The sequence below is a fragment of the Bos mutus genome, chromosome 19 (assembly GCF_027580195.1).
Source record: "Bos mutus isolate GX-2022 chromosome 19, NWIPB_WYAK_1.1, whole genome shotgun sequence".
Lineage (NCBI taxonomy): Eukaryota > Metazoa > Chordata > Mammalia > Artiodactyla > Bovidae > Bos > Bos mutus.
In genome coordinates, this window is record NC_091635.1 from 23,338,356 (window position 1) to 23,364,266 (window position 25,911).

The following is a 25,911-nucleotide window of genomic DNA, read 5'->3' on the forward strand; positions in this document are numbered from 1 at the left end:
TGATGTTCTGAATCTCAGTTATGGGACGGTGACCATCCCTGAAGTCTGGGGCACCCCTGAGAACAGGAGCTGTTATCTCTGCCATAGCGCTTTACCCTCCCAACCTCTCAGAGCCCTGCGCCTGGCTCTGTCCACCTGGAGATCAGCTAGGTATCATGATCCATCAGACTGAATGGTGTTGGTAAGACGTAGGGGTAGATGGAGGCAGATGCAGTGTGTACAAACAGGGGGCTGTTTACTGGTTGCTGTGAGAAGCCTATATACAAAGAAGGCACAAGGAGGGGGAGGGAGCTCCCCTGCTACAGTACCATGAAAGGGGGGAGGGGCTGAGGAGGGGACCTGCCAACAGCCCGGGGTCAGGAGAGGTTTTTCTGGAAATAGCTCAACTTCTAGAATGGGCCACAGGTGAGAAGGCAAAGCTAAACTGGCTCCAAAAGCCAAAGAGAGCCAAGAGCTCCACTTCTAGGTCTCCAACCCACGGTCAGTGAGGGCAGAGTGGGGTCTGGCCGACGGGGCATGATGGGGCTTCCTTCCTGTTGTACATTCAGGTGTCGCTCCCTCTGTGATCGCGTGGAGATCCCTCCAGGCCTTCAAGGTCAGGATGGTGATGTGGGTGAGAAGTGGTATCTGCTCTGTATCCGTCCATCATCTCCTTGGCCCAGGACCGGTCCCCACTCTGCTGAGAATTCCATTATGCTCCCAGAGCGGTCCCAGCACAGCATGTCCTGGCTGCCTAGCAGCATGTCCATCTCTGTTTCCTCAGGCTGCATTTCCTACTAGTGCGCGGAATGGCCATGGCTGAGTTCAGAGGTTTTCCCAGCAATTCGTGAAAGAAAGCCCCCCTGGGGACCTTTTTTCTAGTTCATTCCGCTCTTGGTCTGAGCATGCCAGGTCCTATGAACACCTCCTTGAGCGACCTCAGGCAGGCTCCCCACTCTCTGCCATGGGTGCTGAGAGTTGCACTGGGGGTCTGTGGGCTGCTCCTTGTAGGTAGTTTTCATCTCGAGGTCAGGGTCAATCCAGTGCCTATGGCTCATGATGGGTCCAGTGTGAATACAGGAAGGGTCCCCGCATTGGGGGCCTCTTCCTCCTGGCTCTGGCAGAAGGCCTCTGGCTTGGTTTTGGCACTTAGAGGCTGGGACACGCATGGCCGTGCACTATTCGGGTGCGCAAGCACAGTCCACAGCAGTTGGACCCCCACACGCTCATGTGTGTCCAGGGCACAGGGCTGCAGTGCTCAGCAATGCACGGGCCACGGCCCCAGCCTTCCTTCAGGGAGGAGGCCATGGCCACATAGCACGTGCGTGCACTTGAAAGGTGTGTGTGCCCGAGCCTGCTGGTGCCAGCCAAAGGCAGCGTCCCCTGTGGTCTGGCGGGGCATAACTTATGATAAATAGTAGAAGGGGACACTGGGGGAGCAGGGTGTGATCAGGGAGGATGTCAGTAGTACTGGCCCCGAGTCTGCCAGCTGGTCACCCAGTGCTTCTTGGTGGGCAGGGTGCTCCCTGGATGTGGGTAGCGCTCCTCCTCCCGGATCCTCACCGCGTGGTACTTGGGCATGATCCGGTAATAGTGGGTCCGCTTAAAGAAGTCACACTGGAGGAGGAGGAGAAGAGGGAGGCCCTCAGAAGCCAGCATTTACACCAGCGGGAAGATATGCCCAGTCCCTTCCTTCCTCACCAAGAGGTCCTCAGAGCCAGGACCCCTACCCAAACACAATGCCATCTCCCTGCCCTGAGACAAAGAGGACAAGGTTCCCCACCCCAGACCCCAGAGGAAGGAGGAGCTGAGGAAGGCAGAGAGGAGAGGGAGAGGCAGATGGAGTCAGAGGGGCAGTCGCCTAGACTGCAGATGGAATGGCTAGGGGGGGTGGGGATCTACAGTGACCACAAGGTCGGGAGGGGTCCGTTTGTCAGGCCAAGAGGGTCCCAAGAGGAAAAGTGCTGGTTCCCAGGAAGAAGGGCTCTACTAGTCCCCTCCTTCTCTGGAGGTGGGGATGGAAGTATGCAATCACTCTGAAGTCTGTCTTGTGGCCTACAAACATGGGGCCTAGCCTTGACCCTTTCCAATCCCCAGAAAGCATAAGGGGCACAGGGAGGGTTTACGGCTCCCTCTTGAGGTCCCAAGTCCCTGAAGGACTCAGTGGGAGGCTGGTGAGAGCAGACACCCCAGGCTCTCCCAGGATGTGGAGGGGAGACTGACAGAGTGATCTAGTCTTTGGAGGTGGTGCTGGGGACAGAGTGAAGTGCAGAGAGGGCCCATAAAGGAAGAGGAACAGAAAGGAGAGAGTCAGAGGCCCCAGCCAGCTGGGGGCTTGGGGAAAGGGGCCCGGAGGCCGCGTTACCCAGCTGGGCCGGGGTGGGGGCTGCCCCCCTCAGTAGTCTTCCGTCAGCCTCTCCGTCTCTGACGGCTGGCTCTTCATCTCCGCCTTCTGCCTCTTAGCTTCATACAGGGCGCGAGTGCGGGCTCGCTTGAAGAAGCCGCACTGCGGAGGGGAGGAGGTGGGGAGGGGCCATCAGGGGGAGCTGGGGTGTTCTTGCCAGCAGCACTCATGAACTGGGGCTTAGGGCTGGGGAGCCTGGATGCCTGGTTCCCAGCCCCAGCTTGGTGATGTGGCAGGAGCCGGAGCTCCTGGTTCCCCTTTCCGGCTTGCAAGTCCCCCCATTAACCCAGGACTGGGAGCTGGAGAGAGAGTGGGGAGGACTTGGGTGATGGGTGGGGTGAGATGGAAGTGAGGAATGAGATGAAGGGAGAGTTGGTGAGGGTCTGCTGGCAGGCGGTCCCAGAGTGGGAGTCCCAGTGGCGGGCTGGGTGTTCTAACCTTCCACAGCAAGAGGATGATCAGCCCCAGCAGCAGCAGCCCGGCACTCACAGCCACAAGCACCAGCCACAGCTCAATCTCAGCTGGCAGCTCTTCCACCAAGTCAGAGTCAATGTCCACGGAAAACTGGAAGGGGTGAGAAGGGGCTCAGCCACGTGTCCACCCCCTTAGGCCCTGAGCTCATCCTTCCTGTTTCAGCTGGACCCAGAACCCTGCTGTTTGATTTACTGCCTGTAGGGGGCACACAGGGACTGGAAAAGCCCCTGCCAGCCCATTGACAGGAGCAGATTCCTCTATCCTCCCCTTTCTCCTAGAGGCAGACACCAAGATCTCAGAGTCTGGTTTGTGAGCCACACATCCAGGCTTGGGTACCAGCTCCATCCTTCACAAGCTGTGGGACCTTGGACAAGTAATTTCACCTCTCTGAATCTCCATTTCATGCTCTCTGTTAAGAGGATTGTAATGCCTACCTAATAGTATAGTAGAGTGGCCAAAAGTATGGGTTCTGGAGCCAGACTACCTCAGTTCAAGTCCTAACTATGTTATTCACTAGCTGTGTGACCTTGGGCAAGTCACTTAACCTTTCTGTTCATCTGTGAAATAGGGTATATGCTAATAATATCTGTATCATAGGTTGCTGCAAGGGTTCGTTTCCAAGGCAAACCATTCAATATCACAGTAATCCAAGTCTATGCCCCAACCAATAACACTGAAGAAGCTGAAGTTGAACAGTTCTATGAAGACGTACAAGACCTTTTAGAGCTAACAACCAAAAAAGATGTCCTTTTCATTACAGGGGACTGGAATGCAAAAGTAGGAAGTCAAGAAACACCTGGGGTAACAGGCGAATTTGGCCTTGGAATACAGAATGAAGTAGGGCAAAGACGAATAGAGTTTTGCCAAGAAAATGCACTGGTCATAACAAACACCCTCTTCCAACAACACAAGAGAAGACTCTACACTTGGACATCACCAGATGGTCAACACCGAAATCAGACTGATTATATTCTTTGCAGCCAAAGATGGAGAAGCTCTATACATTCAACAAAAACAAGACCAGGAGCTGACTGTGGCTCAGATCATGAACTCCTTATTGACAAATTCAGACTTGAATTGAAGAAAGTAGGGAAAACCACTAGACCATTCAGGCATGACCTAAATCAAATCCCCTATGATTATACAGTGGAAGTGAGAAATAGATTTAAGGGCCTAGATCTGATAGATAGAGTGCCTGATGAACTACGGAATGAGGTTCGTGACACTGTACAGGAGACAGGGATCAAGACCATCCCCATGGAAAAGAAATGCAAAAAAGCAAAATGGCTGTCTGGGGAGGCCTTACAAATAGCTGTGAAAAGAAGACAAGCGAAAAGCAAAGGAGAAAAGGAAAGATACAAGCATCTGAATGCAGAGTTCCAAAGAATAGCAAGAAGAGATAAGAAAGCCTTCCTCAGCGATCAATGCAAAGAAATAGAGGAAAACAACACAATGGGAAAGACTAGAGATCTCTTCAAGAAAATTAGAGATACCAAGGGAACATTTCATGCAAAGATGGGCTCAATAAAGGACAGAAATGGTATGGACCTAACAGAAGCAGAAGATATTAAGAAGAGGTGGCAAGAAAACACAGAAGAACTGTACAAAAAAGATCTTCACGACCCAGATAATCACGATAGTGTGATCACTGACCTAGAGCCAGTCATCCTGGAATGTGAAGTCAAGTGGGCCTTAGAAAGCATCACTACGAACAAAGCTAGTGGAGGTGATGGAATTCCAGTTAAGCTATTTCAAGTCCTGAAAGATGATGCTGTGAAAGTGCTGCACTCAATATGCCAGCAAATCTGGAAAACTCAGCAGTGGCCACAGGACTGGAAAAGGTCCGTTTTCATTCCAATCCCAAAGAAAGGCAATGCCAAAGAATGCTCAAACTACTGCACAATTGCACTCATCTCACATGCAAGTAAAGTAATGCTCAAAATTCTCCAAGCCAGGCTTCAGCAATATGTGAACCGTGAACTTCCTGATGTTCAAGCTGGTTTTAGAAAAGGCAGAGGAACCAGAGATCAAATTACCAACATCCGCTGGATCATGGAAAAAGCAATAGAGTTCCAGAAAAACATCTATTTCTGCTTTATTGACTATGCCAAAGCCTTTGACTGTGTGGATCACAACAAACTGTGGAAAATTCTGAAAGAGATGGGAATACCAGACCACCTGACCTGCCTCTTGAGAAATCTGTATGCAGGTCAGGAAGCAACAGTTAGAACTGGACATGGAACAACAGACTGGTTCCAAATAGGAAAAAGAGTACGTCAAGGCTGTATATTGTCACCCTGCTTATTTAACTTCTATGCAGACTACATCATGAGAAACGCTGGACTGGAAGAAACACAAGCTGGAATCAAGATTGCCGGGAGAAATATCAATAACCTCAGATATGCAGATGACACCACCCTTATGGCAGAAAGTGAAGAGGAACTAAAAAACCTCTTGATGAAAGTGAAAGAGGAGAGTGAAAAAGTTGGCTTAAAGCTCAACATTCAGAAAACAAAGATCATGGCTTCCGGTCCCATCACTATGGGAAATAGATGGGGAAACAGTGGAAACAGTGTCAGACTTTATTTTTTTGGGCTCCAAAATCACTGCAGATGGTGACTGCAGCCATGAAATTAAAAGACGCTTACTCCTTGGAAGGAAAGTTATGACCAACCTAGATAGCATATTCAAAAGCAGAGACATTACTTTGCCAACAAAGGTCCATCTAGTCAAGGCTATGGTTTTTCCTGTGGTCATGTATGGATGTGAGAGTTGGACTGTGAAGAAGGCTGAGCCCCGAAGAATTGATGCTTTTGAACTGTGGTGTTGGAGAAGACTCTTCAGAGTCCCTTGGACTGCAAGGAGATCCAAGCAGTCCATTCTGAAGGAGATCAGCCCTGGGATTTCTTTGGAAGGAATGATGCTAAAGCTGAAACTCCAGTACTTTGGCCACCTCACGCGAAGTGTTGACTCACTGGAAAAGACTGATGCTGGGAGGGATTGGGGGCAGGAGGAAAAGGGGATGACAGAGGATGAGATGGCTGGATGGCATCACCGACTCGATGGACATGAGTCAGAGTGAACTCCGGGAGTTGGTGATGGACAGGGAGGCCTGGTGTGCTGCGATTCATGGGGTTGCAAAGAGTTGGACATGACTGAGTGACTGAACTGAACTGAACTGAATCTCTTCTGACGACTGCACATCATTGTAGGAAATGTGCCAGAATTTATTGAACCAATCTCATACTGAAAGACATTTAGATTGTTTCCAATTTTCTGCCATTATAAATAATGCTTTAAAATATCCCCATATATTTATGCTTGCAAATTTGTCCTATTAGCTCCTTGATACATTATCATACACAAGATCAAAGGAAATATACAATTAAAAATTGAATAGATATTGACAAATTCATCTTTAAAAAGAATCCATCAATTTATATTCCAATCAATTGCATTTCCTTCTACCTTATCAGAACAAGACAGCATTCTTCTTTTTAATATTTTCTCATATGATATGAAAACAATCTTACTGCTGTTATATTTCACCATACATACAATGCCTATGTATGCCACCCTTTCTCTTTACATATTAAAAATATGTCTATCAATATTTTGTTATATATGCTATAAACTTTTAAAAAAGCAATAAGTCTTTGGCCCTCTTAGTTTCTTTACCATCTCTTTTGCTGTATACAGATTTAAAATTTCAGAGTTGAATTTTTCAAAATTTTTTTGTGATTTCTGGGTTTAATAAAATAACTCCCTCTCCCCATAATTAAAGATTATTATTAAATTATTTCCTGAATTTTCTTCTGGTATATTAGGTTTTATTTCCTACATTTAAATATATTTAATCTAACTCAAATGTGTTTTTGTTTATGGTGTGAGGCAGGGGTTTGTCTTTACTTTCCAAATATGTTCTCCCAATACTACTTAATCATCTATAGTTTTCTCCTTATTAAAATGCTATCTGTACAATATTAGTAAATTCTATTCTGTTCCATTGATCTTTCTGGCCCTTCCTCTGCTACCTTAACTTATTTTAGGAAATGTATGATAATGTATTTAATCAACCCATCATTCACCTCCTATACATATCCTTTCTAACCTTTTCATAACAAATTATAGCCATTTTGTGGTATTTATTTCCATATATATCTTAGAATCAAGTTTGGGAACTTCTTTCCAGGTTTTCACAGAAATGCAACATCTTTACATGCAGATCAAATGAGCCCAAGTAGAGGTTCTCAACCCTGGCTGCACAGTAGAATCTTTGGGGGTACTTTTAAACATACCAATACTGGGGTCCCACCTCCACAGACTCAGATTTTATCACTTAGGGGTGTAGTCCAGACACTAGCAGTCCTCCAGGGGATTCCAATGTGCTAAGACTGAAACCAAATAGCTAAAGTATGTGGAAGTGCTCTGAAAAGATGCCCTGCACTCCCATGCCCTGGCCAGGTTCTGCTGTCTCCTTAACGTGCTCACTCACCCGGACTGTCTTATTCTCCATGTTGATGGTGGGGACGCCGGTTCGGAGGAACAGGGTGGCCCAGCTGGCTACCCTGACTCGGTCAAAGTCTCTGTAATCCTGGAAGGGGGAACGATGAGTCAAAAGCAGCAGATGAAGTCCCTCTGAACCTCCTTCCTGACCAGCCCCCGGGACACTCTCCCTCCACAGAGCATCTTTAAGCAGCACTCCCAAGGACCTGACACCGGGCCTCTCCTCTACACACAAATGCACATCATTCATTCATCTCTGTGTCAGGTCCTGTGCCGGATGCTGGGGACAGCAGAGACAGTGAAGGCCACAGTCTAGGTCTGGCCTGCAGGCTAAATCTGGCCCAAGAGCTGCTTTTGTAAATGAAGTATTTCTGGCACACAGACTCGCCCATTCACCAGTGTATTGTCTGCAGTAGCTTCATGGTACAATGCAGAATTGAGTACCTACAACAGAAAGCTCGTGGCTCACAGAGCTGAAAAGAGATGTTTAACCTAGTCATTCACAGAAAATGTTTGGTTTAGGTCGGCTGGCACTGCAACCCAGAGCAGAGTGTGTTAAGTGGCATGTGTGGCTTCAGAGAAAGTTCTGTGAGTGTCTAGAGGGGAGAGATCATTGTCAGCTAAAAAAATCAGAAAAGATCTTGCTGGTGGTCTCTGAGGGAGACTGTGAAGGCTGAACAGGAGTTTACATGCAGAGGTAACAGATGGGAGCTGGCATCCAGGGGAAAGGAGCAGCATGGGCTAACGCAGAGGTGAGAAAGTAATGGATACACAACAGAATAAAGGACACGGGAGATGTTATTTTATGGAGACAAAATGATGTCATGTCCACACATGGATGCACAGACTAACTCTGACAGGGCACACAGTAACAGGTGCATAACCCAGCATGCATCCATCTCCATGCAGTCACCGACAACACTCAGGTACACACGTGTAGTCTGGCCTCACCCTCTCCCTGTTGCTCTCCCAGCCCGGGGTGGGTGGCAGTTGAGACCGGCACTGACCTCGATGAAGGTGCTGTTCCACACTCGTGCCTGGATGGTCACGTTGGTGATGACAGGGGCATCAGGAATGGGGCACTCCAGCCACACACAGTGGGTGTGGTCACTGCCACAGCTCTGAGATAGGCAGGGAACACAGACCCAGACAGTCTGGGTCTCTAGATTCTCCAGACTTTGCTCCAGGCTTTGTCCCAACTATGGTTGAAACTGAAGGGGCCTGTCCTCATCCCTTCACGCAAGCACATTCCCCGCCAACCCTGCATTTATGTGTTTAAGGTACATTCTTTGGACCACACATATATATATGCCAGCGACATGGAGAACAGGAAATCTGGTCCCTGTTCATGTACACGGCGCCCAATCCTGAACACCACCTTCCCACACTGGGCTTCCTCCGGCTACTCCTCCCTCTCCACCCAGCTAGGCTTCAAGTTGCTGCACAGGCCTGCTCCCCACTCCCTTCCGACAGAGGGCGCCCTGCACCCTGTCTTCATCTTGTGTCTCCCCATCCCTAGTTCTAATGTCCAAAGCTTTGAACAGCTATATCACCCCAACAGGTTGGGGTTCCTGGGAATAGAATCAGTGTCTGTGCTTTTGGTTCACCGTATTGACTGCTCCCCAAAACAAGGCAAGGGCCACATTACCACATCAGACTGGGGTCTCCTGGAGAGTACCAGCTATCTCTCTTGCTTCGTATGTCTCGAGGTGCCCACTCACCCTATGATGGGTGGGCATACTCCCCCCAGCCCTGCCCTGGCCACTCACCAATTGGATCTCAGACTTGGCCTTTTTGGCAGCAGCCAGAGTGACAGGCGGGGGGCCTTGGCCTCCTCCTGGGTCCAGTTGTCGCCGCCTGCGCTGTGGAGATGGCGGCCCGTCCCCAGGAACCTGAAGAGGGTAGAGGCGATTTACTGGTGGAAGGAGCAGAGGTGAGGAGAGGAGGAAAGGGCAGGGAGAGGAAAATGTTGGCCTTTCTGCCCTGCAGCTAGCAAAGGAAATGGGCCACAAGTGAATGCTTACAGAGAGACTGAGGTTGAGAGGGTTGATAAGGTCTCCAGGCGGCCGGCAGTGCCAGGATCCATTGCCATGGACAGTGATCTCCGTGGGGTACAGCAGCCACTTGCCATTGCTGACTTCATAGGGCCACTCCAGCCCCAGGACCAGGGTCCCCAGGGCTGCTAGCCCTTCACCCATTGGGCCCACCTGTGAGGACAAGGGATGTCACTGCTACTTTCTCCTGGGAAACCACCTCTGTCTCACCAACCCCCAATCCTCACACCCTCTGACCCTGGACCCAGAGGTCCCTTTACCTGGAACTCGTACTTGAGAGGGCTTCCCACATCCTCCACAGTTTTCATGCCAGACTCACCCATCACTGTCCCCCCAAAGAAGCTTTGTAGCCGGTGATTCACCCTGGGGGTGAGAAAGACGCTGGAGTGATAGGGGACAGTAGGGGCCCTTGCAGGGGGTGGGTACCAAGGTTAACTACAGCTCCTCTGACATCAAGCAGACCTGAGACAAACCCCAGCTCTAGCATTTACTGCGGTACAGCCTTGAGCAAATAATTTATCCTCTCTAGCCTCAGTTTCTTCAACTGTAAAGTAAGGTTAATCTCTTAAGTGGGGTCACTGTGTCATGGGGCCATTGTGAGAAGACAATGAGATGATATATACAAAATCATTAGCACAATGGGCTCTCATGAAATGGTAGGGCCACACCAACACCTTCGCCCCAGAGTTGCTGATTCCTCCACAGCTAGCTGCTCTGCAAGGAGAACAATAACAGTAACAATCATGACAGTGATGTTGAGGATACCAGGCCAAGAAAGGTGTGTCAGAGGAGCTTGAGAGACACCTTAGGGAAGGGAGGCCCAGGCTCCTCAGCAGGCTGAGGTTCAGGGCGGTACCCACATGCTGAGTGAGGCCTGGAGTGTGTAGTCCACCAGCAGAGGCAGGGTCATAGGCCGTAGGTCATCCTGGTGACTTGACCTGAGGAAGGAATACAGAGGGTAGGGGAGGACTATGTCAGCTGAGGCTGGGGGGCACCCAGGATACCTCAACCCCCATATAGACTGGCTTCCTGAGGTCACTCACGTGGAGAGCTGCAGCTGCGCCTGGAGTTCCCTTGTGTGTAGGGTCACTCCGATGACCTCGAAAGCAATGAGCAGCTCCATCTGCCATAAGGGCAAGAGAGGTTGTTTGAGGCCAGGCAGGGGTGATGCCATGGGGAAGAGAGGGGCTGAGTGCTGTGCTGGGGAGTTGGCTCCCTGGTCTCCATCTCCCACCTGTCTCTGCTCTTCCACCTTCCTAGCCTTATCTGCCTCCCTCTTCCCATTCTTTTCTGTTAGTAATAGCTCATGTAGCTCAATACTTCTGAGCTACACGACCTTGAGCAATCACTCAAGCTTGCTAAGCCTATGTTTCCTTTCTGTAAATCAGCACCAACTTCCTCAGAAGGTTGTGAGAAATACATAAAAGAATTGGGCTCCGGGCCTGGCACGCAGCAGGTGCTCAGCAAAATCAGTTTCCTTGCCTCCACCTGCTCTAGCTTTGTGCATAGCTCCGTAGTGGCTCCATTTTTCTGTCTCTGGGTCTCTCCCCACCCCCTACTGCATCCCTCCTCCCCAGCTCTAGCTCTTTGATTCAAGGAAGCCTGGGAACCAGGCAGGCAGAGGGAGGATAAGGAATTCATCAGAGGAGGAGCCTTGGACCCACAGCCCTGGGAGAGTACAGTCAGGCACTTACCCTCTGGTTCCGTTTAAAGGGGTTCCCCAGCTCACAAACGATGGTCTCATTGGCTTGGCAGGCTCCAGGCTGAAGAAAGAAGACAAATCAGATCTAGGTGGTCAGACTAAGGCTTGTCCCACTCCTCTCCTGTGGCAGAGGGCCTGAAGCCCTCGAGGCTTGAGAAGTGGGTTCCCCTAGCAACAGAGACGCTGCAGGCACCTGAGGAAGCCCAGCCCAGAGGACTAGGGTTGGGGGGGGGACACGTGGCAAATGACCACACATGTACATGACATGTAGGAAGGATGCATTGGGTCGTGGTTGGGCTCTGAGGAGGCAGAGGGCACTCACGGGGCGCACTGAGGACAGCAGCAGGGTGGGAGGCACTTCCAGGGTGAGGAGCGCCTCGTGGGCATCTTCCCCAGCCCGCTTCCGGCTTGGGGTGTTGGTCACGTTGATGCTCAGGAGCAGTTTTCGGAGGTCTCTCCTGTACTGGAGCCTGAGAGGGGAGGAGCAGGCCCAGACTGAGCCCAAAGCCCCGCCCCAATCTGTTATGCTCCGCCCCTCAGAAGAAAGCCCCTTTTCTGGCCAAGGAAGGCCAATCTTATGCTGCTGCTAAGTCGCTTCAGTCATGTCCGACTCTGTGCGACCCCATAGACGGCAGCCCACCAGGCTCCACCGTCCCTGGGATTCTCCAGGCAAGAATACTGGAGTGGGTTGCCATTTCCTTCTCCAGCCAATCTTATAGTTCTTGGCTAATTAAGGTCCCTCCTCTCTGACTTGCCTCTCTGTGAGACCCCACCCCTTAGGTCTCAACAGTTCTCTCCACTCTTTCCGACCAATAGGGCCCCGCCCCTCAATTCCTGATAGCCAGTGAAGTCCGGCCCACCTTGGCCAATCAGCCCTGCCCAGAGCGCACCTGCTCAGCCGCTGCCCCAGCTCAGACACGAAGGCCGCCCGCATCTGTAAATTGCTGTCGCACCTGTTGTCCTGCCCGCATTCCTTCTGGAACTGTACCTGGGGGTGGTGGGAGTTGTGAAGGGCCCACCATCATCCATAGCTCTCCAGGACCGGGCCCTTCCGGCCCTGGCCCCGGCCCCGGCCCTACCCACCTCCGTGTGGTTCTCCAGAGCCTGCGCTTGGTTGAGGACCGGGTAGGCATCCAGGGACCCAAGCCCCAGTTGGGGACGATCAGGCAACCGCAAAGGTAACGAGTAGTTCATGGAGATGGTGATGGGTCGGAGTTTGTCGCGGACGTTGTCCTGGGAAAGGAAGGTAAACTGAACCCAGCTCTGCACTGCCCTCCAAACCAAGTTGTATCCTCATACAAACCTAAGCCCCTAGGGAGGAGCTGCGCCCCTCTCCCTCAACCCTAAAAAACCCCTGTAAGACTGAATCCCCTCTGGTCTGCTCACCAAATTGACCCGCTTCGGTAAGATGTGACTCCTCCTCTCCAGAGACTCCTCTGGAGGAAGATTGACTCTCCCTTCATTCCTGGGGTCCCCAAGTTGAGTTTTCCCTTTTCACTATGATGTCCCAGAGAAAGCCTGCGCTTGTCCTTGCTTCTGGATGCCTTTTCCCCAGAGACAAGCTAAAAATCTCACATACTTCTCTTTGGCCCCCATCCCTGCTCCAAAGGTCTCTGTTCTCTACCATGGGCTGGATGCTGTGCACTGTAGCCTCCACTTACCTATGACCTTCCAGGCCAATCTACCACCCTTGTCTCTGGAGAGAACTCATGCCCTCACCCTTGACCTCGGGAACTCTCCTGGGCCCATGGAGTTACCTCCTCCTGGGACCATGGAGTCAATGCACTGCCCCTCACCCCCTCCCTCACCATCAGGAGCAGCTCCAGTGTCTGGCAGCGCATCTCAGGCATGGAGAAGAAGCCGTGGAAGACAGCTGACTGGCTGCGTGCAAAGTGGAGTCGGGGTGGGCGGCGGTCCCGGTCAGCCTCCAGCGTGTAGGCCAGGGCTGTGGGTGCACAGGCTGGTCAGCAAGTGACCAGGTGAGCGTGCCCCCCCTCGCCCTGCAGCCCAGCACTCACTGATGTTCCGCCTGTAGTTGGGGTTGCCTGCACTCTGGTTGTAAGCAAAGCACAGCTCCACCTGCACACTGTTGAGGGTGGGGGACATACAGGAGGGTCAGGTCACGGTGGAACCCAGATACCCAGGTCCCAGCTCTCACCCGCTTTACTGGGCAAGAGGAAACAGGGTCTTTGGGGGAAAGACAGAGACAAAACTGAGGAGTCCACAGAGCTGGGCTGGGGTGTCCCTGGTCTCTTCGGGCCATAGAAAACAAGCTTAGAAGGCACCAATGGGGAAACTGAGGTCCTGAGACTAAAGGAGTTGCCTGAAGCCAGGTGTTGGCCCAGCCTAGTCTTGGGCAGGATCCCCAGTCCAGATCTCTTTCCCCACCACCCGCTGCTTCCCTACTCCATCTCCCTCAGCTTTCTGATCCATTATCCTCATTCACTAATAGACCTTGGGGTCATCACTGTCATTATTGTAACCATCTTAGCAACTATGTTTTTTGAGCACTTAGGATTTACAGAGCACAAAATGCAAACAAGCAAAATGGCTGTCTGGGGAGGCCTTACAAATAGATGTGAAAAGAAGACAAGCGAAAAGCAAAGGAGCAAAGGAAAGACATAAGCATCTGAATGCAGAGTTCCAAAGAATAGCAAGAAGAGATAAGAAAGCCTTCCTCAGCGATCAATGCAAAGAAATAGAGGAAAACAACACAATGGGAAAGACTAGAGATCTCTTCAAGAAAATTAGAGATACCAAGGGAACATTTCATGCAAAGATGGGCTCGATAAAGGACAGAAATGGTATGGACCTAACAGAAGCAGAAGATATTAAGAAGAGGTGGCAAGAAAACACAGAAGAACGGTACAAAAAAGATCTTCACGACCCAGATAATCACGATAGTGTGATCACTGACCTAGAGCCAGTCATCCTGGAATATGAAGTCAAGTGGGCCTTAGAAAGCATCACTACGAACAAAGCTAGTGGAGGTGATGGAATTCCAGTTGAGCTATTCAAATCCTGAAAGATGATGCTGTGAAAGTGCTGCACTCAATATGCCAGCAAATCTGGAAAACTCAGCAGTGGCCACAGGACTGGAAAAGGTCCATTTTCATTCTAATCCCAAAGAAAGGCAATGCCAAAGAATGCTCAAACTACTGCACAATTGTACTCATCTCACATGCGAGTAAAGTAATGCTCAAAATTCTCCAAGCCAGGCTTCAGCAATATGTGGACCGTGAACTTCCTGATGTTCAAGCTGGTTTTAGAAAAGGCAGAGGAACCAGAGATCAAATTGCCAACATCTGCTGGATCATGGAAAAAGCAATAGAGTTCCAGAAAAACATCTATTTCTGCTTTATTGACTATGCCAAAGCCTTTGACTGTGTGGATCACAACAAACTGTGGAAAATTCTGAAAGAGATGGGAATACCAGACCACCTGACCTGCCTCTTGAGAAATCTGTATGCAGGTCAGGAAGCAACAGTTAGAACTGGACATGGAACAACAGACTGGTTCCAAATAGGAAAAAGAGTACGTCAAGGCTGTATACTGTCACCCTGCTTATTTAACTTCTATGCAGAGTACATCATGAGAAACACTGGACTGGAAGAAACACAAGCTGGAATCAAGACTGCCGGGAGAAATATCAATAACCTCAGATATGCAGATGACACCACCCTTATGGCAGAAAGTGAAGAGGAACTAAAAAGCCTCTTGATGAAAGTGAAAGTGGAGAGTGAAAAAGTTGGCTTAAAGTTCAACATGCAGAAAACGAAGATCATGGCATCCGGTCCCATCACTTCATGGGAAATAGATGGGGAAACAGTGGAAACAGTGTCAGACTTTATTTTGGGGGGCTCCAAAATCACTGCAGATGGTGACTGCAGCCATGAAATTAAAAGACGCTTACTCCTTGGAAGGAAAGTTATGACCAACCTAGATAGCATATTCAAAAGCAGAGACATTACTTTGCCAACAAAGGTCCATCTAGTCAAGGCTATGGTTTTTCCTGTGGTCATGTATGGATGTGAGAGTTGGACTGTGAAGAAGGCTGAGCGCCGAAGAATTGATGCTTTTGAACTGTGGTATTGGAGAAGACTCTTGAGAGTCCCTTGGACTGCAAGGAGATCCAAGCAGTCCATTCTGAAGGAGATCAGCCCTCGGATTTCTTTGGAAGGAATGATGCTAAAGCTGAAACTCCAGTACTTTGGCCACCTCATGTGAAGTGTTGACTCATTGGAAAAGACTGATGCTGGGAGGGATTGGGGGCAGGAGGAGAAGGGGACGACAGAGGATGAGATGGCTGGATGGCATCACTGACTCAATGGACGTGAGTTTGAGTGAACTCCGGGAGATGGTGATGGACAGGGAGGCCTGGTGTGCTGTGATCATGGGGTCACAAAGAGTCGGACACGACTGAGCGACTGAACCGAACTGAACTGATGCTAAGGGCTTCCCTGGTGGCTCAGAGGTTAAAGCATCTGCAATGCGGGAGACCTGGGTTCGATCCCTGGTCGGGAAGATCCCCTGGAGAAGGAAATGGCAACCCACTCCAGTATTCTTGCCTGGAGAATCCCATGGACGGAGGAGCCTGGTGGGCTACAGTCCACGGGGTCGCAAACAGTCAGACATGACTGAGCGACTTCACTTTCACTTTATGCTAAGGGCTTTTTGTACATTATCTCATTTGATTATCACAACCACCCTGTAAATTGATTATATATTTAAAAAAAAAATTTTACTGGAGTATAGTTGCTTTACAGTGTTGTGTTAGTTTCTGTGAATTGGATATTAATATTGCTACTCCCTAGAGCCCATCCCTCCCATTGCAGTGGGCAAGGCTGGAATCTGAACCAAGCAGACCAGAGCTCCAACCACCATGCCCTACCTGCCCCCCTACCCCCACAGTTCACCCATTAGCAAGGAATTTTGCTCTTTAATGAGGTTGAGTGGGGAGCGCAATGCTTTCCCAAGCATCAACTCTTTAATGGTGGGGTATCAGGAGTTGCCAGGCAAGGGTTTTGAAAGCCAGGGTCCCTCCTGGGCTTCCCAAACATCAGGAGGAATGAATGGGCAGACTGGGGCCAGAGGGTCTCACCAGGAGGTGGCCGTGCAGAATGCAGGGTCCAGTATGGACGGCTTGGCTACCAAGGTCTTGTGGAGGATGTTGATGACAGGCCGGGCCCTGCATAGAAAACCAGACATCAGCGCCTCAGGCCCACCCCAGGCCAGGCCAGGGTCAGGGCTCAGGCTTGTATGGACCTGATTCTGAAGGTGGACAGAGCTGGGGCTCCATGCAGGCAGGGGCGGAAGAGAGAGGTCCCCATCCACCGTTGCCCTGGCTCACCTCAGCAGCACGATGCGGTCTGACAGGCTCCCCACCAGCAGGTCTGGGTAGAAGTTCTCATCCACGTCCATCTGCCCACTCAGGGAGTAGCCAAAGGTGGCCAAGCCAGGCAGTCCCAGCTGCTCTCCATGGATTACCTGGGGGCAGGGGGAGGCGGTGGGGACAGGCTCTGGGGAAGGTTCTACAGAGTGGGGCCCATGGGGAATAGGCAGGAGTGTGTGAGGAAAAGGAAGAAGGTGCCTCTGTCCCTGGCCGTCTGTACCTGCTGGGGCTGTCTGAGGAGCCCCCTGGAGCTGCCATGGTAGATGTACACTTTGCCCAAGCCCTCGAATGGGGCTCCCACAGCAATGTCTGGGAAAGAGAGATAGTTCAGGGTCACCCCGGGTACTATGGGCCCCATGGTTTTCCAGTCCTATGCTCCAGGCCACAGAGCCCAGCATGGCATGACCTCCCTGTCAAGCAGTGCTCAGAGCATCAGGGAACAGAGTTCTGTAACTTAGGATTAAAACTGGGACCATTAGGCACCCAATTGCCTCCTTTTATATATGGGAAATTAGGCCCAGGAGAGGGAAGTGACTTACCAAAGTCACATAGCAAGTTAATGTCTCCGGCAGGTCTAGACCCCAGATTCCTGACCACTGGCTATTTGTTTTCCCTTATTACTGTGCCTTCCTTCTCCCCTGTCAACCACCCCTCCAGACACCTGGTTCTTCTCATGACATTTAAGAGCAGGGTCACAAAAGCAGGTGTTCCCCATTTGTGACTTTGCCAGATAGTTCTCAAACACTCATCTCATCCAGTCCTCACAAGAGTGCTGGCAGTAGGTAATACTGTCCCCACTTCACAGATGAGAAAATAGGCTCAGAAAACTTAAAGTCGGACAGCTAATAAGTAGAGAAGAGGCTGTTTGAGCCTATGTCTAATAGTGGGGGCTGGGATTTTCATCACAACACTATAACTTTTCTTGTTAAATTCTAACCATTATTTCCACAAAATAACTCCAAGATGTTTTGTCTTCTTAAACTTTCTAGTTTGCTGCTTTTGATCTGATATGGCCTAGGTAATTAGAAAGTCAAGCTTGTAGGAAAAGTAGGCAAAGGAAGAATAAGTAGATCTTGAGTGACAACTGGGCAACTCTTCGATCCGTAAGTGCTTGGGCTTCATTAACTGAACTTTCTAGCACCTATTTTGGCTCTTGAGAGGTTCCTCTGCCTTCCTTTTGGTTTTCAGATATATTCTGGGAAATTGAGGTTGTCAGAGAAATGACTTCCAGATAAGCCAGGTGCTCCCATGGCAACCAAGCTAAACCCCTTGATTTATCCCTCTCCTTGACATGCAAGGTCTGATTGGTCTCCAAGTCCAGCAGAATAGTAATTGGCATCCCCTATATCCAGAACTTCTACCATGTCCCTGTGCTTAACATCCACACCTGGTATACTATATATATTTTTTTTTTTTTTTTTTTTTTTGGCTGCATCGGGTCTTAGTTGCAGAATGCAGGTTCTCTAGTTGTGACATGTGGGCTTAGTTGCCCCTCAGCATGATCTTAGTTCTCCGACCAGGGACTGAATCCATGTTCCCTGCATTGCAAGACGGATTCTTAACCACTGGACCACCAGGGAAGTCCCACACCTGGTACAGTAATGCTATGCTGTGCTATGCTAACTCGCTTCAGTCGTGTCCGACCCTGTGCGACCCCAGAGACGGCAGCCCACCAGGCTCCCCGTCCCTGGGATTCTCCAGGCAAGAACACTGGAGTGGGTTGCCATTTCTTTCTCCAATGCATGAAAGTGAAAAGTGAAAGTGAAGTCCCTCAGTCGTGTCTGACTCCTAGTGACCCCATGGACTGCAGCCTACCAGGCTCCTCCATCCATGGGATTTTCCAGGCAAGAGTACTGGAGTGGGGTGCCATTGCCTTCTCCGATATTCTTTTTTAAATTTTTAATTGGAGGATGAAAGTGAAAGTGAAGTCGCTCAGTTGTGTCTGACTCTTTGCGACCCCATGGACTGTAGCCTACCAGGCTCCTCAGTCCACGGAATTTTCCAGGCAAGAGTACTGGAGTGGGTTGCAATTTCCTTCTCCAGGGGATCTTCCCAACCCAGGGATTGAACCCGGGTCTCCCACATTGCAGGCAGATGCTTTACCATCTGAGCCACCAGGATAATTGCTTTTTAATATTGTATTGGTCTCTACCGTACATCAACATGAATCAGCCATAGGTAATACTATATTCTTGATCTTAACATCCCTAGCCTTGCTCCCCACCTCCATCCAGCCCACATCTCCCTCCAGAATCATCTTTCAGGGTACCAAGCTATCATGTCACACCTCTGCCCTCAAATCTTTCCGGACACCCCTCTACCGTAACCCAAGCATAAGGCCCTAGCTTTGCTGCCTGGTTTTCAGTGTGTCCACCCCATCCCCACACTACCTCTCCAGCCACATCTCTGATGTGAACACCTCACATCAGCCAAATGGACCACACTCACATTTTGCCCCTTCTGTTCCCACCACTGTGTACACTCAGCCTGGCCTTTGATGCCCAATGGTATGTCCACTGTTCCAGGAGGCCTACTGAGCTCACCCCTGGGGGCTCCCTCTGCACTGCTGTGAGCTCCCCAGACCTGGGCCCGAGTCTGTCTCCTTTTTGGGCCCTATCAAGCCTGGTATGCAGTTGGCTCTCAGTCAGCGGGTGCTGGGCCGGGAGTGCTGGCTCATACCCTGGAATCCGTCTTGGTTGACGTCACCAATGCTTGCCACAGAGAAGCCGAAGGCGGAGCGACTGGGGCCATGAAGAAGGAGGGAGGGGTGGTCTGGGAAGGAGGTGCCTGCCTGGTTCATGAAGATATAAATCGCACCCCCTACTTCCTCTTTCCGCTCAAAGTAATAGGGGGCACCCACCAGGAGGTCCTGCCACCTGCAAAGGAAAGAAGGAGGGGAGATGGAACACGCAGCAAACTGTTATTTAGCAGACACAACTGCGCCAGGCAGGGCACACAACTCTACAAGTGATGCCTCTGGCCATAGGTTGTGGGAAGGACAAGGAAGGGTCATTGTGACCAATCTAATAGAAAACACAGGTTGTGGAAAAGCCATGTACAGACAGATCACACCCAAACAGCTCATATCCACCAGGGCCATACAAATGACAGGCACAGTCAGTGAGATGCAGGCATCACGAAATTGACATGCAAACCCATAAAGTCCAAATCCCATAAAGTCTGATTGCAAATCAACATGCAGAACTGATTTGTAAATCCCTGCAAACAACATGCAAAAAAACACACAGTTGCAAACCTCTATTTCTCTGCCCTCACTTGTGCAAGCCCACCCCCTCATCATTCTCCCTGGCCCCAGAGAAATGTCCCTGGATTCTTACCCATCATTGTTCAGGTCTGCCAGGGCAATGGCACTGCCAAAATAGGCTCCCACCTGCGTGCCCTCCAGCACCTGCCTCCTCCGCAAGTCTCCACCTGCTTCCTGGCTCAGCAAAAAGACAGCGCCCACATGTTGGTGCCGCGGAGCACCTGTCACAATGGTGATGTTTGTGGGGTGCAAGATGGCACTGCCCACCTGCATCGTGTAGCCTGGGATGGGGGGAAGGTGGTCAATTGAGACTCCAGTAAGGTTGGTCCCCTTGTACTCTGGTCATCTCCCAGGATCCCCCATTATCTTCTATTCCTCTATTCTAAGTTGGGCAAGAAAGTGGACCTTGGATACCCAGCCCCAAGTCCTGACCGTACTCTGACCATGAACTCCATGAGGGTTGTGACTCTGCCTCTGGGTGGAGTATACAGCTGGTGCTCAGTAAGTGTGTGCTAGCTGAACTGAATGCTACTGGTCTCAGTGCAGTCTGGCCTCTCTACTCCACAGACACTGAAGGGGAGAGGACCAGTGTGCCAGGGACTGAGCCCCCTTTCTCCTCCCCACCAAAGGGCCACTACAACTGGACTCACCAATATAGAGGTTTCCTTGGTCCTCTGGGTCCTTGTAACTATATTCAGACAAATCCCAGTCCTTCCGCTGAATCATGTAGCTGTTTCCTTCACAAAGATTTGAGGAGGGGGTATAAGTCACCACTCCTTTTCTCCACTATGTCCAGCCCCCCCTCCAGATAAGGATAATAATAACCCCTTTTATCTGTGAGTACTTTGCCATTTGAAAATCACTTACTCTTTATTTTAACAATTCTGAGCTAGCATGATGACCCCATTTTGCAGATGAGAAAAGTGAGGCTCAGGGATGGAGGCTCAGGGATGTCCAGTCATGGCTGGAATCCAGTCATCTGGGTACCGGCATACTATCAATAGATGACATTTCTCCCACCCTAGTCAACGAAGCCAGACTCACACCATTATCTTCTCCTAATCCTGTCCCCAGACTCGGGCTACCTACTTTCCCCTGCCTCCCAGGCTGCTGCTGGAGAGTACCTTGGCCCTGCCAAGGAGTGGGAGATAAGACTAGCAGAGTGAGCAGAGGCCTCAGCCTCAGGTGAGCCCAGAGCTGTGACTATGCCCTGGGCAACCTGTTAGTCAAGAGGACAAAACAAATAAATCACTGGGATGTAACATGCCACATAAGAAATATAGTCAATAATAATGTAATCACTTTGAAGGGTGACAGATGGTTTCTTGGCTTATAGGGGTGATCATTTTACAATGTACTTAAATGCTGATCACCATGTTATACACCTGAAACTAACATAATATTGTACATCAACTATACTGCAATTAAAAAAAAAAAGAACAAGATTCTGGCCTCCCTCTGCTTGTTGATTCTGCAACAGTAGGTGCAGTAAGGGAAAAGAGGTCACTGTTGCTACAGCCTGTGGTGGAGAGAGGCAGGTGGACGGTGTGTGAGCCGTCAGATGCCTGAAAGTCAGTATGTGGTGTGGCAGAATCAAGCATGAGTTTTGATACAAGAAAATACTCTGCAGCCCTCTCAAAAGATTGCCTTGTATGCACTGACATGAAAACATGCCCCAAATTTATTGATACATGAAGAGGAAGTAGCAGAACAATACATTTAAAATTATTTTCTGTGTGGGTATGTGTGTTTCTTAAGATACCTATATATTCTAAAACAGGTCTGGAAGGACCCACAAGACACTTAGCAGTATACACTGGGAAATGGGACAAGGGAGATGTGGGAGAAGAAGGGCGCTCTTCCTGTTTATTTTACTGTACCATTTAGTAGTTGTACCAGGGATGTGTTTTATTTTTTAACAAGTTTTTAAATGGTTAACCTGGCATTAGAGGGACCTACATTCCAATACACATTTCAGGACTTACTACTGGCCTTGGGCAATTTATTTTACTTCTCCAAGGCTCAGTTTTCTGTAAAATGGGTATAATAATACTTGCATTTTAAGATTAATTAAGATAATAGGTGGACCTCTGGTACCTAGAAAGCACTTTAAAATAGCAGAGGTGGTTGCTGATGTTGGCAAGGGCATGCTCTCCTCTGCCCTCTTGTGTGGAAGCTCTGACAGGCTGCTTCAGGGCCTAACAGGGGTGGTGGTCTCTGCTCTTCTTCCCTTCCCCCACAATCCCCACCTTTCCAGTTGTAGGCACCAGGAGCGCCAAAGTACACGGTGTTTTGGGTGAAGCCGCCGCTGGTGCCCAGCTGGCACATGCCCGTCTCCAGGTAGTCAGTGTTGCTGTTGCACATCTCGTTGTGGTAGGTCTGCCAGTCATCCCTGGCGTCCAGCTCCAGGTCGTTGCCTCTCACATAGCACTTGCCCACCATGCGCCGCTGGTCCTCTGACCCGGACCACAGCACCTGGGTGTAGCGGTGGGCACAGACCTGGGGACCCCCCCCAACACACACAGCTAAGCCCACAGTGGGGACTCAGGAACGGAGTCTCCACGGCCCCGTGCACCTCTACTTTTGCAGGAGAGGAGTGGAAAGAGGTCTCCTGGCTTTTCTCTCTTCCCATAGAAATGCCTGGACCCGCATTGCCTTTCCAGAATTCCAAAACCTGCTCTGAGGGTTAGAAACACTTTTTGGAAGACCAGAAGGTACTGGATTTTGAGAGTGGCTTAGAGATCTCGGCAAAATAAAAAGGGAAAAGGATGAGGGGATGTGGGGCTCAGGTTCTTGGGTCTAAAAGGAGCTAGACACAGAGCAGGTTAGGAAGTTGCTTCTCTGTTGTCCCCTGATGATCCTGCCCTCTTAATAAACGGATCAATATTAGAATAACAACCACCACCACCACAGCAGTAGCTAATACTTACTGAGTGCTTACTTACTTAGTAAGTATATACCAGACACAAGTCTGAGCTTTTTGCATATTAATTCTCTTAAGCCTCCTACCAGCTCTATGGGCTAGGGATAATTACTTCCTCATTTTAGATAAGGACACTGAAGCACAGAGAAATAAGCAACCTCACATCCAGAGAGAGGCAGGGGATATTCAATCCAAGGCTGTCGGGCTCCGGGGTCAAGCTCTTAAGCACCAGACTGTGCTGCCTCTCTCAAAGCTTCTCCCGGCACATGAGAGGTGCTCCATTAAAGTTTATTGGGCAAATCAATAATAGGGTATTTGTAAAACAGCCAGGGGCCAGAAGAAACCCAGAACCAGACCTAGCTCTTGCTGCCGAGTCACTGGGAAGTTTCTAGTGTTGGCAAGCAGGACATGCTCACTAAAAACGAACTGAATGAATGGATGGGCAAGTAGAAGGCTGTGGAAGGACCCAAGGTCTAGACTGACTTAGGTGGAGCTCTGGACCCACCATCCGTATAAGAGACTAGAAACGGTGTTTCAGTGAGCTGGTCAAACCCGGAGCTTACAACAGTGTTCAAAGGTGACAGAAATCACAACAGTGATGACTATGGGGGTGACAAGTGACTGAAAAGGAGTGTACTGTCCGAAGTGATGTAAGTATGCTATTTCTTTAATGGGTGTTGATTACTTGGGTTTATAATTTGCCAAAACTCAACTGAAACTTAAAATCTGTACATTCACTGTATGTAAATGTTACATGAATTTAAAAATGAAAAATAACTTGTCTATCTGGGACTCAAAAATTGAGATCCCAGGGGCCAGCACTGATGAATGCAGGCTGGAGGTGACAAGTGACAGCAGGGAGTGGCCCCCAACCCAAGCCGGATGAGCTGGGGCAGAAGGGCTGTGCTTCTTCCGTCAGCTGGCGTCCCCGGAAGGAGTGCGGCCAGGCCACATTGCCTGAGGCTCTCTCTGCCCTTTCCATCTCGTAGTCCCTTCAACTCATTCCCACAAAGGGTGAGCACCGCCCCCACCCCGGGGTGGGGAATGGGTGATTCAGAAAGGACCCAGGCTGGCCCTTGGGAGAGCGCCAGACACCCTCCCCATCTCCCTGCCACAGTGCAAGATGAAGGGACACACATGTCCATGGAGACATACAGCTGCAGAAATCGACATTTGCAAGCTCATGCACCAAGGTCCCTTCTCCTGCTCTCTGCTTCCCTCTGCAGCTCCCGGGAGATGAAAGGAGACGTCTGGAGGGGGATCCGACGGCGAGCCCCGACTTACCAGGACTCTGCCTGCAGGACCCTGGCTGGCCACAGTCACGCCGAGCCACATGTCCTCAATGATGTGGTTAGGGTTACCTGTGGGCATGAGAGGGCTCATGAGCTAGGGCACCTCATCCCATCCTCTAGGCATCGAGAGCCTCCAGAGGGCAGGAGTTGGTCCCTCCCAAATCTCCCACTCCAACAGGGCCGCCCTCCCTCCCTACCTTCCCCAGCCCATCACAGTCTGAGCTCCACAAATCCCATCTGGTCCCACTCTCCCCTAGGGCTCCATCTTCCCAGCTGGACAAGAAAGCACTTGAAACTGCCCAGCTGAGCCTTCTGTCTCTTCTAGTCATTCTCTCTGTGCTGCCTCCTCCATCAGGCTCCTGACCCAGCACCAGTTCCTAAAGCCCTCTTCTCACTTTTCTCCTTGATGTCCATCCGCTCACAGTCATTCTTGTGGGCAGTGAGTGGGCACAGGTACACAGCACCAGTCCGGTTGGTATAGCCATCAGGCACAGCGAGGTCCCGGGGGGCACCAGCCAGGAGCCTGGGGGCAAGAAGGTAGTAGACTCAGGCTCATACTCGCCAAAGCCTGCTTCAAACAACTCACTGCTTGATGTACGTGTACCGAGCATCTGCTCTGTGCCAGGCTCTGAGGGCAGGAGATGAATGGCTCCGTGCCCCTCCCTCAAGGAGTGCCCAGGGTGGGGAAGGCAGGCAAGGAGACAGACACCTGTGGTCAGTGCCTCATGAGAGGAAAGCAGGGAGCAAACCAGCCCCGACTCTGCATGGGGGGCAATCAGGGAGGCTCACAGAAGAGTACCTTGGCCTGAGCCTGAGGATGATGCCCAGGGCTCACCAGGTAAAGAAGGGGAGGAGGGGCACTGCAGGCTGAGGTCTGACATGTGCAAGAGCCAGGAATTGTGAGCAAGAGGGTGACTCAGGGATCTGCAAGGCCCTCGGTACAGCTGGAGGCCAGAAACATGGGGAGGAACAAGAGGACAGGGTGAGAAGGGAAGCTGTGGAGGGATTTTAAGCAAGGCAGAAACATGGCGAGATCTGGGTTTGGAAGGACTGTTTCGGTATCTGACTGACATAAGCAGATCTGGTTTGGGGAAAGAACGCTTGGCTTCTGAGATGAAGGTAGATGGGAAAAGAAGAAGGCGGCGTTGTCTTGGCACAAGATTCAAACTTCCAGAGATCTGAGGAAAGAATGTGTGAGGTGGTGGGGAGGGGTGGATAGTTGGAGGCCTGGGTCCTACCTCTTTAAGTCGTCGGAGGACTTAGATCTTGGGGTGGTCTGAAGAATGTGGGCAGGAAAGGACAACTGACCCCAAACCACAGCTGGGTGAGCTGAGTCAGCAGGGTCCTTAAGTGACCCTGGAGTGTTTTCTCGCCCCCTTCCTACCATGTTGAGACAGATTTATGAGGTATGGGGGTGACGGCAGGAGAGCTGAGTACCTGACACTTGGGCAGAAGGGTGAGCATGAGAGTCGGGGTGAATGAGGACTTCAGTCACCTTGTCCCCAGTCTGCCTGGAGCCCATCTTTAGGGATGCCACCTGCAAGTCCCTACAAGGGTTCTTAGGGCTCCAGCAGCCCATCCCATACCAGACAGGTGACTAGAGGAGAGGAAGGCAAGTGACCAGCCTTGACACATTCTCTCAAAAGGTAGTTCTTGGACCACTAGAATAAAAAATCCCTGCGATATTTGTTCAACAGGCAAATTCCTCAGCCCACCACAGACAGCCTGAGTTGAATCTGAGGGTAGAGCCCTGGAACCTGTATATTTAACATACACCCCAAATATTCACATCGTGGTTTAAGAACCCAGCTCTACCACCCCTTGCTCTCCCAGCATCATCTGTCAGCAGCCTTTGGACATTCTGCCAAGACCACCTCCTCAATCTTGCTGGACCCTGCCTCCTGGGTAGCAGACATCTCC

General features: G+C 50.5%; 1 protein-coding gene across 2 annotated transcripts in view; it reads right to left on the reverse strand.

The window, feature by feature from the left end:
- Positions 1-213: 213 nt before the first annotated feature.
- Positions 214-25,911, reverse strand: part of ITGA3 (integrin subunit alpha 3) — a 32,255-nt gene continuing 6,557 nt past the window's right edge. For both annotated transcript variants that reach the window (XM_070389705.1, XM_005890331.3), the window contains 25 exons: positions 24,387-24,514; positions 23,984-24,060; positions 22,026-22,275; positions 20,427-20,513; positions 19,850-20,057; positions 19,191-19,387; positions 16,732-16,820; positions 16,470-16,606; positions 16,221-16,307; positions 13,138-13,205; positions 12,928-13,064; positions 12,203-12,352; positions 12,010-12,107; positions 11,442-11,589; positions 11,112-11,180; positions 10,461-10,540; positions 10,278-10,355; positions 9,678-9,780; positions 9,388-9,570; positions 9,133-9,255; positions 8,371-8,484; positions 7,353-7,451; positions 2,822-2,947; positions 2,345-2,485; positions 214-1,596 (listed from right to left, as the gene is read on the reverse strand). In XM_070389705.1, the coding sequence (XP_070245806.1) occupies positions 2,375-2,485; positions 2,822-2,947; positions 7,353-7,451; positions 8,371-8,484; positions 9,133-9,255; positions 9,388-9,570; positions 9,678-9,780; positions 10,278-10,355; positions 10,461-10,540; positions 11,112-11,180; positions 11,442-11,589; positions 12,010-12,107; positions 12,203-12,352; positions 12,928-13,064; positions 13,138-13,205; positions 16,221-16,307; positions 16,470-16,606; positions 16,732-16,820; positions 19,191-19,387; positions 19,850-20,057; positions 20,427-20,513; positions 22,026-22,275; positions 23,984-24,060; positions 24,387-24,514 (2,947 nt within the window). In that variant the 3' untranslated portion in view covers positions 214-1,596; positions 2,345-2,374. The remainder of the gene's footprint in view (positions 1,597-2,344; positions 2,486-2,821; positions 2,948-7,352; positions 7,452-8,370; positions 8,485-9,132; positions 9,256-9,387; positions 9,571-9,677; positions 9,781-10,277; positions 10,356-10,460; positions 10,541-11,111; positions 11,181-11,441; positions 11,590-12,009; positions 12,108-12,202; positions 12,353-12,927; positions 13,065-13,137; positions 13,206-16,220; positions 16,308-16,469; positions 16,607-16,731; positions 16,821-19,190; positions 19,388-19,849; positions 20,058-20,426; positions 20,514-22,025; positions 22,276-23,983; positions 24,061-24,386; positions 24,515-25,911) is intronic.